Here is a 14,154-nt window from a genome sequence, read left to right as displayed (position 1 = left end):
AGACCCACACCTTCCAGCCAGAGTGACAGACTGAGCCCCTCAGACTACAGACTAAACCCTCCCAGACTACAGACCCACACCTTTTAGTCTGATGTTCAGGCTGAGGGCTTTTGGTCTGTAGTTCAATGGTCTGACTGAAGACCCTGCTGAAAAAAGACCATTAGAACCAACCATTTGGATTAAAGCCTGATTTCTAATGGGAATTGGCTTAATGGTTACATTTAGATACCACTAGTCTGCTATAGGATACCTTTGAACCCATTAGGAAGCCATCAAATGTATCTGGAATCAGTCCCAGAACACCTGTTAAACCACCTTTATACTGTGATTTCAACCCATTAGAGACTGTTGGACACCATTGGAATACCATTAAAGATGGAAAAGGTTTCTTTATTTAATGGTTTTTATGATTTCTTTTTCAGCAGGGTAGTTTATTTGCTCTGACTGAAGGGTTTGGGTCTGTAGTTTGTTGCTTTGACTGAAGGGTTTGGGTCTGTAGTTTGTTGCTTTGACTGAAGGGTTTGGGTCTGTAGTTTATTGCTTTGACTGAAGGGTTTGGGTCTGTAGTTTGTTGCTTTGACTGAAGGGTTTGGGTCTGTAGTTTGTTGCTCTGACTGATGGATTTGGGTCTGTAGTTTTGTTGATCTGACTGAAGGGTTTGGGTCTGTAGTTTGTTACTTTGACTAAAGGGTTTGGGTCTGTAGTTTTGTGGCTCTGTTGGATTTAGGTCTGTAGTTTTGTTGCTCTGACCCACATATTTAGGTCTGTGGTTTGTTGCTCTGACTCACATATTTAGTTCTGTAGTTTGTTGCTCTGACTAAAGGGTTTGGATCTGTAGTTTGTTGCTTTGACTGAAGGGTTTGGGTCTGTAGTTTATTGCTTTGACTGAAGGGTTTGGGTCTGTAGTTTGTTGCTTTGACTGAAGGGTTTGGGTCTGTAGTTTGTTGCTCTGATGGATTTGGGTCTGTAGTTTTGTTGATCTGACTGAAGGGTTTGGGTCTGTAGTTTGTTGCTCTGACTGATGGATTTGGGTCTGTAGTTTTGTTGATCTGACTGAAGGGTTTGGGTCTGTAGTTTGTTACTTTGACTAAAGGGTTTGGGTCTGTAGTTTTGTGGCTTTGTTGGATTTAGGTCTGTAGTTTTGTTGCTCTGACCCACATATTTAGGTCTGTGGTTTGTTGCTCTGACTCACATATTTAGTTCTGTAGTTTGTTGCTCTGACTAAAGGGTTTGGATCTGTAGTTTGTTGCTTTGACTGAAGGGTTTGGGTCTGTAGTTTATTGCTTTGACTGAAGGGTTTGGGTCTGTAGTTTGTTGCTTTGACTGAAGGGTTTGGGTCTGTAGTTTTGTGGCTCTGTTGGATTTAGGTCTGTAGTTTTGTTGCTCTGACTCAGATATTTAGGTCTGTAGTTTGTCGCTCTGACTAAAAGGTTTGAGCCTGTAGTTTGTTGCTCCACTGAAGGGTTTGAGTCTGTAGTTTGTTGCTTTGACTGAAGGGTTTGAGTCTGTAGTTTGTTGCTTTGACTAAATGGTTTGAGTCTGTAGTTTGTTGCTTTGACTAAATGGTTTGGGTCTGTAGTTTGTTGCTTTGACTGAAGGGTCTGGAGTCAAAGCACCTATAATAACAGTAATAATACAAATCTATTTGAACATTATTAATACTCACAATACATACATTTTTATTTTGATATTATGATCATTATCCTTATTTGAATTTCAGGAGGAAAATGGTATAACTTTTCTATACATTGTAAGAATAGAGTTGGACAGAAGTCTCACACATCCAACATAAATTCCAGTAACCTCCTCTGGATTATTTAGCTGCCTCCATAAAAACTAAACTATGAGTCAGATGGATTATGCAAGTGTACAGACTGCAGGCAGGCAAACAAGAAATCAATACAAACCCAATCTCAGTTCCAAGGTTTTACTTCTCAAAGCAGCCTCAGTCTGACATTTTATCTCCTCAAGACCCTCCAAGTGACTTTAAAAGGAACAGTCATTCAGCGCAAGGAGATGGAACAGAATGTACCAGCCATCAGGTATCTGCAAATGACTTTAATCTGACACAGATTCATCTGAAATTTCACCTGGGGTCCATCGCTCTCTCTTTCAAATCGGAGTACTGAAACACCCACAGTTCTCCAGAGTGAAAATAATAATCAGAGTGAAATAAAAAACTGATATTTAAATCAGGGTCTAAAAAAAGCACTGACTTACAAGGTCAATCCAATGTGAGTCAATATAACAGAAAAAGAAATGGTGAAATTGGAACATCTGTAAAAAGTCTTCAGTAGCAATAATTTGTCTTTAAAACACTTCTGTTTCTGCCAGTAAAAAAAATAAATAAATGGAACCAGAGGTCTTCCTACATCTTTTTTCATAGTTTGATTCCCAGTTTACAAACATCAATAATTGTTTTCAGATCAGCTCATCATTAATTACTTTAATGACAGTGAATTCATTTGTTGAAGATTTAGACAGCAATGACAGGAGGGCACAGGCCCAATGCTTTACGAATGCAAACAAAGTAGAGATCTGAGCACAGTTAATATAAAATTTCTTTAAACAAATAATTAATAAAAGTTTAAAAACATTCACATGACCACACACTGAACAGTTCAAAATGTAATTATAAATATTATTACAAAGCATTAAAAAACTTGTTAAAAGTGTTTACAAACTATCAGCAAATAAAAAAATAGTATGTTCAATCTTCAAATAGTGAAAGAGCTACATGTCTTCAAATCTTCTCTGTCCGCGTGGTTTGGAAAGACGTTCTTTGCTTTTATGGGGAGGCTCAAAGGAATTCATCACAATGTCCACGCTGATAGGGAGCTCAAATCGATCCAGCATTTTCGCTATTGTCTCCCGTGGGACCCCATGCTTATTCCTCCTGTTAAAATGAAAAGCGTTTACTTATAAGACTGAAATGTGTATATCACAGATACAAATCATGCAAGCAGAGACGCTATTTCAATAAATAAATGAACTAATAAATATTGAAAAAAAAAAAATCACAAAACTCACATTATATACACTCTGCATACTTTATTAGCCCCCTTTTACCCCGTTCTTCAGTGGTCAGTGGTCATGGACCCTCACAGAGCAGGTACTATTTGGGGGGTGGATCATTCTCAGCACTGCAGTAACACTGATGTGGTGGTGGTGTGTTAGTGTGTGTTGTGCTGGTCTGAGTGGATCAGACACAGCAGTGCTGCTGGAGTTTTTAAACACCTCAGTGTCACTGCTGGACTGAGAATAGTCCACCAACCAAAAATATCCAGCCAACAGCGTCCTGTGACCACTATTATATATATATATATATATTTATTTATTTATTTATTTATTTATGTAAATATAAATAAATTAGTGAAGCTCTAGTGAATCTACTTTGGAGCTTTGGAGACATTTGTTTGGATTCAACCAGTGAAGATATTTCAATTTACTTCAGAACTCATTTTGCTGCTGCTGTCGACAGTCCTATCATAAATAAAGAACACTGAGCCACTTCCAGTCATACATGGTGAAATGGTTTGTTTTGAATCTCTTTTGAATTTCTCTTTCTATCACTCTGGTACAGGTTAATCTCATCTGTCCAAGACTTTGCCCCAGAACTCTACAAGTTTAATGTACTCTTTAACAAACTGTAGCCTACCCTTCTTTGATGCTTACAAGTGGTTTGTATGTTGCAATGAATGCTCTCTATTCTTCTCTTGAACTTTGCACCTGAGTCTGAACTAATCAAGTACTAATTAACTAAAAGGCTACAGCCAAAGCCAAGGCAAGATTTTTTCCCCAAGGAACATAAAGTAAAACATGAAAAATGTTTGTATGACACCAAAATTGAGTGTTATTTTCTACAGCCAGCAAAGTTCACCTGCATTTGTTTATCAGACTTATTCGGGAGATGATGATGAGCAAGCTTGACTGACATCCTTTGTCCCAGCCTGCTATGATGCACACAGAGAGAATCTGGATTGTTCAACTCTGCATGTACGAACATACCCATGCTGATTTTGAGTGGTGGTGACAGAATTAAGCTACACTTGTAGGTTCGCTTTCAGAAAGTTTCTTCAATGTAGTTTATACATAATTCTCGAAATCTTCTAGGCACATTTGTTCTGGATTGTGAGTCTGAACTTCAGAGCATCAAGAGTATTTTCATCCATGCCCTACTGCATCATCAATACCATGTATTATCTCATTGCCCTGCTGTACTTCTGAGAAAAAAAGAAATGCCACAGAAAAGGGTGGAGTTTTGGCAAGGAAGATGCTTTCATGATGAGTGGAGTAACGACTTCTACAAACTCCTGCGAACTCTTTTGAACAACTCATTTCAGAACACTCAAGTGAGCTGAGATATCCTGTTTCTATGAGCCACTTCCTGCAAATCATGCTATTTATCCTCAGAGGAGGTTGTTTACTTTTATTTACTGATTAACTTTCATTCACCAAGTTCCTCAGACTCTAAGAGAGTGCGATCATTTATGCAGGAATACATAGATTCAATAAAATCAAGAAATATCAGACTTGTGATAGGTACCCAAAATAATGGCTTCCCAACTTACACTGAAAAGCAAGAAATTCTGGCATATCTATATGTAAGAAAGTCACCAATTATTCATTATGCCTATTCTGTACATAAATATTATGTGCCCACAAGGCCGACATCAACCTAATTAGAAGGCAAGTACATATTTAGGTTCTCTTGTATTGATTTCGTACAAGTTTGGGGTCCAAACCATTCACAGACTTACTTTTCTAACTCAGCAGGATCACATTTCCAACTGGTGTCAGGCTCAACAAACTCCACTCTATATCCACACTCCAAAGCCTGCAAAGTGCAAAGAAAATGAACAAAAATGGTCAGAGAAAAAACGCAATCTTGAAATATGAATTAAATGTAACATTCTTTATTTCAAACCTGTGAATTCTTGTCTAGAATTAACAGATTTAGAATAAAGTTTAGTGTATCTGACCAATAATGCCTGTCATATTTCAGACTACCCAATACAACAGCGGAGCATGCATTCAACTTACCGATGCGACATAGGGCTTCATTTCCCAAGCCTGAACATTTGTGTTGTCAATAATAACAGGTGAACGACCCCTCAGCATAGCATCTGTAGCTGAAAAAAAGAAAATGCAGCCATGATATTCTTTAATGATCTCTGGCACAGGAATAAAACAGACAATATGTGATGTTTTAAACCAGGGGTGTCAAACCGAGTTCTTTCCAGGTCACATTTCTGAAGACTTCAGCATTCTGCTTAATCAAACACACCTGATTCAACTTATCAGCAAGGCATCATGAGCAGAAAAGGGAGTGTTAGAGGAGGGATAGTGCTAATCCCTGCAGAGCTGTAGCCTCGAATGAACTGAGTTTGACATGCCTTTTTTTAAAATATAATGACTGACATGCTGAATACTACGACAGCGTTTTAGGGCCACTGTTGAAATATTTTGAGAAAAAAAAAGTCGTTGAATTATGACATTAAAGTGGCATTAATACCAGGAATGCCGCAATATTGTTGTCAAAGGGTTTGCCAAAGGAAGGCAGCACCTCCTCGTGTTAAAATGAATGTCGCTGAGGAGTTGGAGGAGTTGTGCAGGAAACCATGTTTATTCAGAATAAAAAACGAGACGGACTCTGAGGAAGCTGTTTTGTTGAAGGAGAATCGCAGGCAGGGTTGTCTACACAAGTTTCCCAGACAATGAGAATGATAATCAAAATGATCAATCCACAGGGAGACAATGAGTGAGTGGAACTCCTGTACACTCCGCATCTTCGCCATCACCAGCACAGCAACCGAGACCCCAACGCATTATGCCAGCCCCCTACAGTTAGCCCACTTTTTTCTCAAAATATTACACCTTTATTTTTGAAATATTATGACTTTATTCTCAAAGTCAACCATTTTTATTTTTATTAACAGTCGCCCTAAAACACCGTTGTAGAATCTCCATCTATGTATTTTATGCATATTTTGGTACATCAAATAAAACCAAAAGAAAGACTTGATGGAAACTATTGAATAAAACTGCCAAAATGTGTATGAACGTGTGCATGCTCCCTTTTTTGCAGATAAAAAGCAAATACAATAAATGTTGATGTAAACATATTTGCTCAATAGATAATATAAACGCAAATAAAGTCAAAGAACGGATCAAGTGTTTCTGCCCGGCTATAGCTCCAAAACATGACAGAAGCCGGCAGGGATTACTTTTTTTTTAATGAAAAAATGACAAGATATCTTAATCTTACATAAACGAAGTGATTGCAACAGAATTATGAACATTTTGTGGGTCACTGTATGTGTCAGTACATTTTATCTTCATATTCATACAAACATACAAAACACAGCCATAAAATTAAGTAAAATAGCAAGAAGATGCTCAATAATAAAGATTTGTCTGTTGTCCATGTTTCTCAGAAGTGTTTTCATGAGCATAATGCTGACGTTTTATCCTCTCACACTGTGCTGATGTAAACTCAGCCCAATTTGCAACAATCTTTTGCAACACGTCAGTTGTTGACATTTCAGTTCTTGAATTTAATTTGACAGCTGGATGGAAATCTGGTAAGTGTTTTAAATGTGAGATCCTGACACAGTCAAGACAGCCTTGCGTTATGCCTTAGGAACACGATGAACAACTCTCCCTGGTGTGCATACACACACAAAACACCCCAGACAAACGCTTCAATGCTGCTAAACTGAAGTAGTTCTTTCTACCGATCATGCTCTGTACCTTATGGGGCACACGAACATAGCCAAGACAGTTTTTAACTAGCATAACAGAACACACATCTTTACCCATAATTCTGACAAGCGAGCTGATTGGCTGAGTTTATTTTTATTCACAAATTACTGGTAAAAACCAGCCTGTGGTTCTAAACAATTGTGCAGACAAAACGTGTTCTAAAATGTGCAACTAATGGTTGTACAATGTACTTACCTCTCTTCTGATTCCAGTCATGTGCATCCCCAAGCAGGGTGGGGTCAAAGAAGTAGCCGTCCTCTTGGAAGAAGTAGTCATCTGTACTCAATATTAGCCCATTTGGGCCACTGGACAATATTCCCCTGAAAAATGGTAATATATGTTGCTGTATTAGGAGGCTTTAATGTTCAGAATGACTTAAAACATTAACCTAAAATAGAGCTTTTGCATTCTTTAGTGCAATTTCTCTTGCAAGTTTCCAGTGATCACCTAAGAATATTATTAAGGTATTATGCATTGCATTTTAATTTGTTGTAAACAATCAAAATAATCACCATTTGACTATTAAAACTGTAAAGGGGTTGCACAAAATGGACAAAATATTGGTATCACAATTATACTGCGACATACTGCGACTGCAACATGCCTTGCAATTCACATAAAATGCATTATTGATTTAAAAGGGACGTTTAAACGTCCCATATCCCACATTTTTGTTATATTTTATATTTTCCCAAGGTCCACTTCTAATATTTGTGTGGGTTTATGTACCAAAGCAGTCATAATTCAGTTTTGCATGACCATTTTCCAACCTCCTTTTATCTCTTAGAACTAAACAGGCTGTTTTTGCTACTGTGACTTTTAGACTGATATATGTAAATGACCTCTGTTTTGATCAGCTGCCCTGTATTGCGCCTCATTCAAGAAGCAGTCCGGGCTGAAACATGCAGTCTGGGCTGAAACATGCAGTCTAATTTCAACATGAATGGACAGAGCCAAACCGCCATAGGCCAATTAGGCAGATACCTATAAATGTCATGGTATCTGTGAGATCGCAAAATAAATTATTCAAAACAGGCTGTTTATGCAGATTAACTTCCACGGCTGTATGGACTAGGGAGGGAACGGTATGTTTTAAAATAATGTTTTACATACTGCATCAATCAGTTGTATTTAACAAAGCAAGGAGAATGTTTTTTCATAACATGGGCCCTTTAAAACTGACCTGCATTAATCAGACTAAAATAATGTAATTTGCTAGAATACATAAATAACTTCATTCATCAAAATACCCACAGAAACACTCTGGGAACTGGGATTTGTCATTTACATATCACAGTCTCGGAACTGCAAACATCAGTATCACAATAGTGGATAACAAATTCTACACTGTACATTGTAACATTTGGGCATAACTCACCCACCAAAAATGTTATCAACACATGAGTTCATCAACATGTGAGGCTAAAATCTTTACTGTCATTCTCACAACTCACTTTGCCAGAGTTGATTTCCCAGAGCCTGGAAGTCCCCTCATCAGTATCAAAACCAAAGGTGTGCCGTTTTTATGCTGGTGCTGGTCTTGCTCCTGATAATTCTGCTCCCCATAATGCTGCCAATCATTTGAGCTTCTTTCTTGCTGTTGAAATGACCCAGAGCAGTAAGGTGAAGAAAGTCCCATGTCATAACCAAGCGGGAAATAGGGTCCTTGGCAAGAGGACCAGTTGCTTCTCTCAGCATGACTGTAGTCATTTAACTGAGGCTGGAAATATGGACGTTGCAGGGGATTCCCAGGTGGTGGCGGAGGAAAAAAATGCTGTGGGCCATGAAATTGGATCCTTGGTGGTCCATGTGGAAGCCTAAATGGGGGATGCTGCCACTGACCTTGGTTGTTGTATGAGTCTGAAAATTCCCAAGGCGCATCACTGTGTGACTGAGGCCCCCATTTCCTATTGTTTCCATAGTCCCTTTGAGGCCGAATCGGTGGATAAGGCCTATAGGCTTTCGTATGATCAGTTCCCCAAGCCTCTTTTCTGGGAGATGGGTTGGGTGTTGGCTCACAAGACTGTGAGACATCCTCATTAACTCCTGTATCACCATCAACTCTGTCTTGGTGGTTAATCTCCTCAAGCTCTTTGTAGAACTCACTCAGTTCCTCCTCTATTGCTGTCACTGGTCGACATGCTGGACCAATGAAAGCAACACTGCTGATCGCTATCTCTTTGATGACTTCTTCTCTGCTTTTGTCATGTCCACATTCATGGCCATCATCCCTTGAGGTGTTCCCTTCATATATATTAGGGTTCTCTGTAGGGAATACTAGTGGTCGTTCTTTCACCTCCACATTTGCATTGGCCAACAGGTTCTGCTGTGGGAGCACAGTCTGGTCAGGGGTTTCTTGGTTAGGGCACTGGGGGTCTTCTACAATTCCACTCACAGGTGGAGGAGAAGATTTGCTTGGAATAACATTAGGCATCTGGAAAGAATGACAACATTATTTAAGACAAATAGAAGCTAAATAAGTGCTTATAAAAGGAATCTGATCATGTTTGAGGTTTCTGATACATCAAATTATTACTCTAAATACATACAAACACTGCCATTATCTTAATTAGTGATGCACCTGTATGGAATTTAATGGGCAATTCAATAACCATTAATTAACACCTTATTGTGGCCGATGGTGATATCAATAACGGATAATTTACTTTTCCTTCCACAATAGAAGCCATGTATAAAACACATTGAGCTTAATGCAGGTTAAAACAAACCAAAAGTGGGTCACTGATTAATTTTACAAAGTCATGAATCGGCTAGATCAGACATGACAATTTCTGTCAACTTTTAGATTATTTTATATATTTTTTATTATTATTTCTTCCCTCATTTATGATTTCACCTGCTAGCTAGGCCTCCCCATAATAAAAACAAGCTAGGAGGGTGAAGGCTAGCACATGCTTGCTCCAAGTCACGTGATGCCACAGCATCTTTTCAAACCGCTGCTAACGAAACATCACTGAACACCTCAATGAGGAGAACAGTAACTGCCATTTGTGTTACAGCAGCTAACAGGTGACCACGTTGGCTGATATCACGCTGAGGGAGGTTCTTCAAACCCATCCAGAGAGAATGAGGCCAGTTATGTTCTCTTGGACTCCTGACCACGGCTGTGGCATCATCTGGAGTTAAACTGGCAATCTCCCATAGACAGGGCCACCACTTGGATGGTTACTTTTCTAGAGCTATTCGCAGTGATGGATGAATGTAACATCCATCACTGCGAATCCGTCTTGCCCAAGACTCTTACTGTGTCATTCTCTTTTTGAGATAGTAGTGGTGGTCCTGCCTTTAAAAAAGGGAAATTCCACCAGTAGAGACTACACAAGATAAAAATACTGTTTGTATTTATCGGCCGTAATTCTGATACTGGAATGATAATAGTGATATTCTCATGTGCAAAATATACTCACTGAACAAAATTTTGTGCATTTCAACAGGTCAAGCAGCCATCAATCACATGGGTGTATGTCTTTCCCCTGATAACATGTAAAGCTGGATGTTACTGGAGGTTACTCCTTAAAATAGGGCTTCTGATTCCAAGTACTCCACAGACCTGTTAATAAGGGGTTCATACATTACAAACAAAACTCTGGAAAGTTGAACAAAAATAATACTTCTAAATAAATCCAATCACTCCCGAGTAAACAACAGGAGTTGGCTCGGCTCATTGGTGCACTGGTGCACACGTTCATAAAAGTCATCATCTCAGCACTGGTGAGCAGATATCTCTGCCAATAAAACTAAAAAGCTGAAGAACAACAGTTGTGACTTGAATGTCCCTCGTTCACCTGACCATCCTCTGCACACACACTCCTGTTAAATGGATCATATGACAGAAAACCAAATTTCCCCTCATATTTCTGAAATAAAGGAGTTTGAAATAATATGTATACAACAAAGTTTCACGCCCCAGTCCATACAGTCCATATAAAGAAACTGTGCTGCAAAAACAGCTGGTTTTGAATTTATTGTTTCTGTGATGTCACAAGAATCAATTTACATATGTCCACCTTTATACAACAGTTAGTCTGGCCACGCAAGCTAATTGGTTGAGAGGCGTTCTAACCGTGCTGTTATTTCGCCATAACATCACGTTTTTTTCACAAACACTGTATCACTCCGCTGAGACGCTGTTGCTAAGCAATGATTTTGACAGCTGTGGGAGACGCTCAAGCCATTTGAACGTTTTTACTTCTTACTTTGCCACAAACAGAAAATGGACACTTTTATGATCACATTTGACCCACAGACGATTTGGTCAGAGTCTGAAGATGAGACTACACTAAATTCCCAAACTGTTTTCGCCACTGAGCAGCTTTTTAGTCGGCAGCTGTGACAGAAGCTAAACAGCTAAACAACCTGGAATCAGCCAGAAATTAACCGAATACCATTCGCCAAACTAGATGGGCTGTAAAATGCTTTACAGACCGGCTGGAACAAAACAACATTAATATTGATCCAGCAAAAATTGACAACACTGAGCTAAACTTGATATTGCGGCAGTTTTATGGCTCAGTCCGTACTTCAAAAGGCGAGGCTCAATTCCCACGTTCACAGCCCAATTTATTTATTTCTTACTTTATTATTTACTGTTGTATAAAAACAATACAACACAAGCTCGTGCCTGCGACCAAATCACAGGCGTGATGTTATTTCACAATAACACACTCCCTCTCGTATTCTATTGCTTAAATTGAGCCTACAGCAGTTAGCCCTGACCCATGCATTCTGAAGTTCTAGGGCACGTGTCAGGCTCCGGTCCTCGCGGGCCAAAACACTGCACACTTCAGCACACAGCCTCATTAAACACACCTGATTCAGTTAATCAGCTAATTAGTAAGGCCTTCATAAACTGAATCCAGAGTGTTAGATGAGGGTAAACTCTAATCTCTGCAGCACTTTGGCCTGGAAAGTCCCAGTTTTACCTGCCATTTGTAGGGAGAGTTTCAGCTCTGAGTACTTTTTGAATGAGGCACAATACAGCGCAGCCAAACAGAAACAGATGCCATTCAAATGTAACAACCTTAAAAGGTGCAGTAACACTAAAACAGCATAAAGAGAGGCTAAAAATGGGCCACGAAAAAAATGAATTATGTCCATTTGTGGTACATAAAAGCACAGTACTGTTATATGTGGAGCTCAAAGAAAAAAAAAAACAAGAAAAATGTAGGATCTGGGCCTTTTAAACAGATCAGGCTACATCAGTGGGTGACCAAACCTGGTCCTGGAGAGCTACAGTCCTGCAGAGTTTAGCTCCAACTCTAATCTAACATACCTGACCCAGGTAATGAAGGCCTTCAGGAGCGTCTGATGAGTAGTATCAGGTGTGTTGGATCTGAACTCTGGGCTACATAGTGGCAGACAAAGGTGAGCAGAAGAGCCTAAAATCACGCTTAAGGTCACGTACTGGTACTTAAATTAAACAATGGCTCAATCAGAAATACAACAGTGTGTCCCATGGAACTGCACTGAAACTTGTACATACAGCATTTATCACCACAGAAACTGAAACAGGTGCTGTTCTCCTGTTTGGGGTTCAAACAATAAAGCTTGAAAGTGAGGGACGTGAACAGCTGCAAAGTAGTCCGGGTGCTGAAACCAGCGTGAGACGGCTGAACTTGGCTTCCTATTCTCCAGCTTCTTGTTGGAACTTCCCCGCTCCACCTTAAAGGGCGCAGCAGTTAGATTCTGACGCAGGAACCCTAATGTAACTGCAGCACCATTTAAGGTGGAACAGGGAAATTCCAACAAGAAGTTGCCTTCAGCTTCGTCTGAAGACCGAAATTAACGTAAACTCAAATAGAAGAGTACGGAGCCCCGCTGGTGACATCCTGTGTCAATAAAAATAATGCGTGGCCACGACTTAGTAAAGCGTGGGAACAAGATCCTAATGCGTGGCCACGACTTAGCAAGCCGTGATCTCGTTCCCACGCATTACTAAGTCGTGGCCACGACTTAATCATCTCATTCCCACGCCTGCCTTACTTACTTACACATTATTTTTATTTATACAGGATGTCACCAGCGGGGCTCCGTAGAAAAGCAACAAGAAACATGAAATTGGATAAATATTACTAGTTACATCTAACGACTGACTCGCCGGCGTATTTAGCTACAAACGTCTCATTGCTGCTTAGATTAAGTGACTATTTAGCCACTTTTCTGCTCGTTGCGGACACAAACAGACTCGGTCTAGGGTTTGTGTTGGCTCCTACAGCGGTATCTTACAGTCGGTTAGCTGGCTTGGCTAGCGTTAGCGGTCAGTCTGTGTAACCGTTAACTAAATCAGTGTTTGGGACATCATTACTGATCCTCATATATCATATTTCATAAGTTAGACATTTATCTTACCTAACGATTACAAACTCGGCCAACGGACAGCCGTATTTCCAGTTTTCCTTCAGCGAGCTGCTCCAAAACCACCTTTACTGACTAACCGAAACTAAACCGGCTAAACAAGCCCCGGACTGGAGGGTATTTCCGGTTATGGTGGAATTGTGGGAAATGTATGACAAAACAAAAGTAAAAAATACTGTAAAAAATTAAAAAATGAATAAAAATACAAATACTGGTGCACTTGATAGCACACTATATGTACACTGGACACTGCTGAATTTTGCTGGCGTCCAAGTACGCAGCTAGAGAGGGAGATGCCACTGATATCCAATACAACGGCCAATATCACGATATTAACGCCAATACTGACACATTAAAAGGCTAATATCACGATATCAACGCCAATACTGAAATACTGACACATTTATAGAAATTTATAAAAATAATTATAGAATTTATAAAACATTTATAGAAATGTCCCACTCATTGAAAGGCTGCTATAAAATTCTCACACATGTAAAGGCTGCTATCCTGATATCGGTGCCGATATTGACACATTTGGCTAATATCATTATATCAACGCCAATACTGACACGTTAAAAGGCTAATAGCTCGATATTAACGCCAATACTGACACATTTATAGAAATTTATATATGTAAAAAAATAGTATTTATAGAAAATGTACAGAAATGTCTCATTTATTGAAAGGCTGCTATAAATGTCACACACATTTAAAGGCTCCTATCCCAATATCACTGCCACACATTTACATCTCGCTGTGCACATAAACTCTTAATTTAGTTGGAAATCAAATGCAGATCAAAACATTTGAAAGAAATTCACATTGATCTTAACTACACTGTCCAGTTTAAGCCTATGTGGGTTTATGCAAAAGTTTGGGCATCCTGCTGCCCAGTTTATGCCTATGTGGGTGTATGCAAAAGTTTGGGCACCCTGGTCAAATAATATGTTTTGCGGATTTTCTATGTGAAAATAAGTTTACGTCCTCTACAGGGAACACACATCTGTACAT

General features: G+C 39.4%; 1 protein-coding gene across 2 annotated transcripts; it reads right to left on the bottom strand.

The window, feature by feature from the left end:
• Positions 1 to 2,431: 2,431 nt before the first annotated feature.
• n4bp2l2 (NEDD4 binding protein 2-like 2) lies at positions 2,432 to 13,245 on the bottom strand. Of its 2 annotated transcripts, XM_036564829.1 has the most exons (7): positions 13,135 to 13,245; positions 10,194 to 10,336; positions 8,220 to 9,199; positions 6,961 to 7,085; positions 5,044 to 5,132; positions 4,761 to 4,837; positions 2,432 to 2,896 (listed from the first exon to the last, which is right to left on the bottom strand). In XM_036564829.1, the coding sequence occupies exons 3-7, from the start codon at positions 9,197 to 9,199 to the stop codon at positions 2,734 to 2,736; spliced, it is 1,434 nt and encodes a 477-aa protein (XP_036420722.1). In that variant the 5' UTR covers positions 10,194 to 10,336; positions 13,135 to 13,245; the 3' UTR covers positions 2,432 to 2,733. The 2 variants fall into 2 exon arrangements, with proteins under 2 accessions (XP_036420722.1, XP_036420731.1); XM_036564838.1 differs by lacking the exon at positions 10,194 to 10,336 and having other exon boundaries at positions 13,135 to 13,233.
• Positions 13,246 to 14,154: the final 909 nt, after the last annotated feature.

This window comes from Colossoma macropomum, unplaced genomic scaffold (genome assembly GCF_904425465.1).
Source record: "Colossoma macropomum unplaced genomic scaffold, Colossoma_macropomum, whole genome shotgun sequence".
Lineage (NCBI taxonomy): Eukaryota > Metazoa > Chordata > Actinopteri > Characiformes > Serrasalmidae > Colossoma > Colossoma macropomum.
Note: the sequence above shows the minus strand (reverse complement) of the source record. Positions and strands in the feature narration are given on the sequence as shown.

Excerpts from the sequence above, each read along its gene's own strand:
- n4bp2l2 (XM_036564829.1), bottom strand. The coding sequence starts at position 9,199 with ATGCCTAATGTTATTCCAAGCAAATCTTCTCCTCCACCTGTGAGTGGA. Across the intron at positions 7,086-8,219 it reads GGGAAATCAACTCTGGCAAA|GGGAATATTGTCCAGTGGCC; the intron begins GTGAGTTGTGAG and ends ACCATTTTTCAG. Across the intron at positions 2,897-4,760 it reads GATCCTGCTGAGTTAGAAAA|GAGGAATAAGCATGGGGTCC; the intron begins GTAAGTCTGTGA and ends TCATTTTAACAG.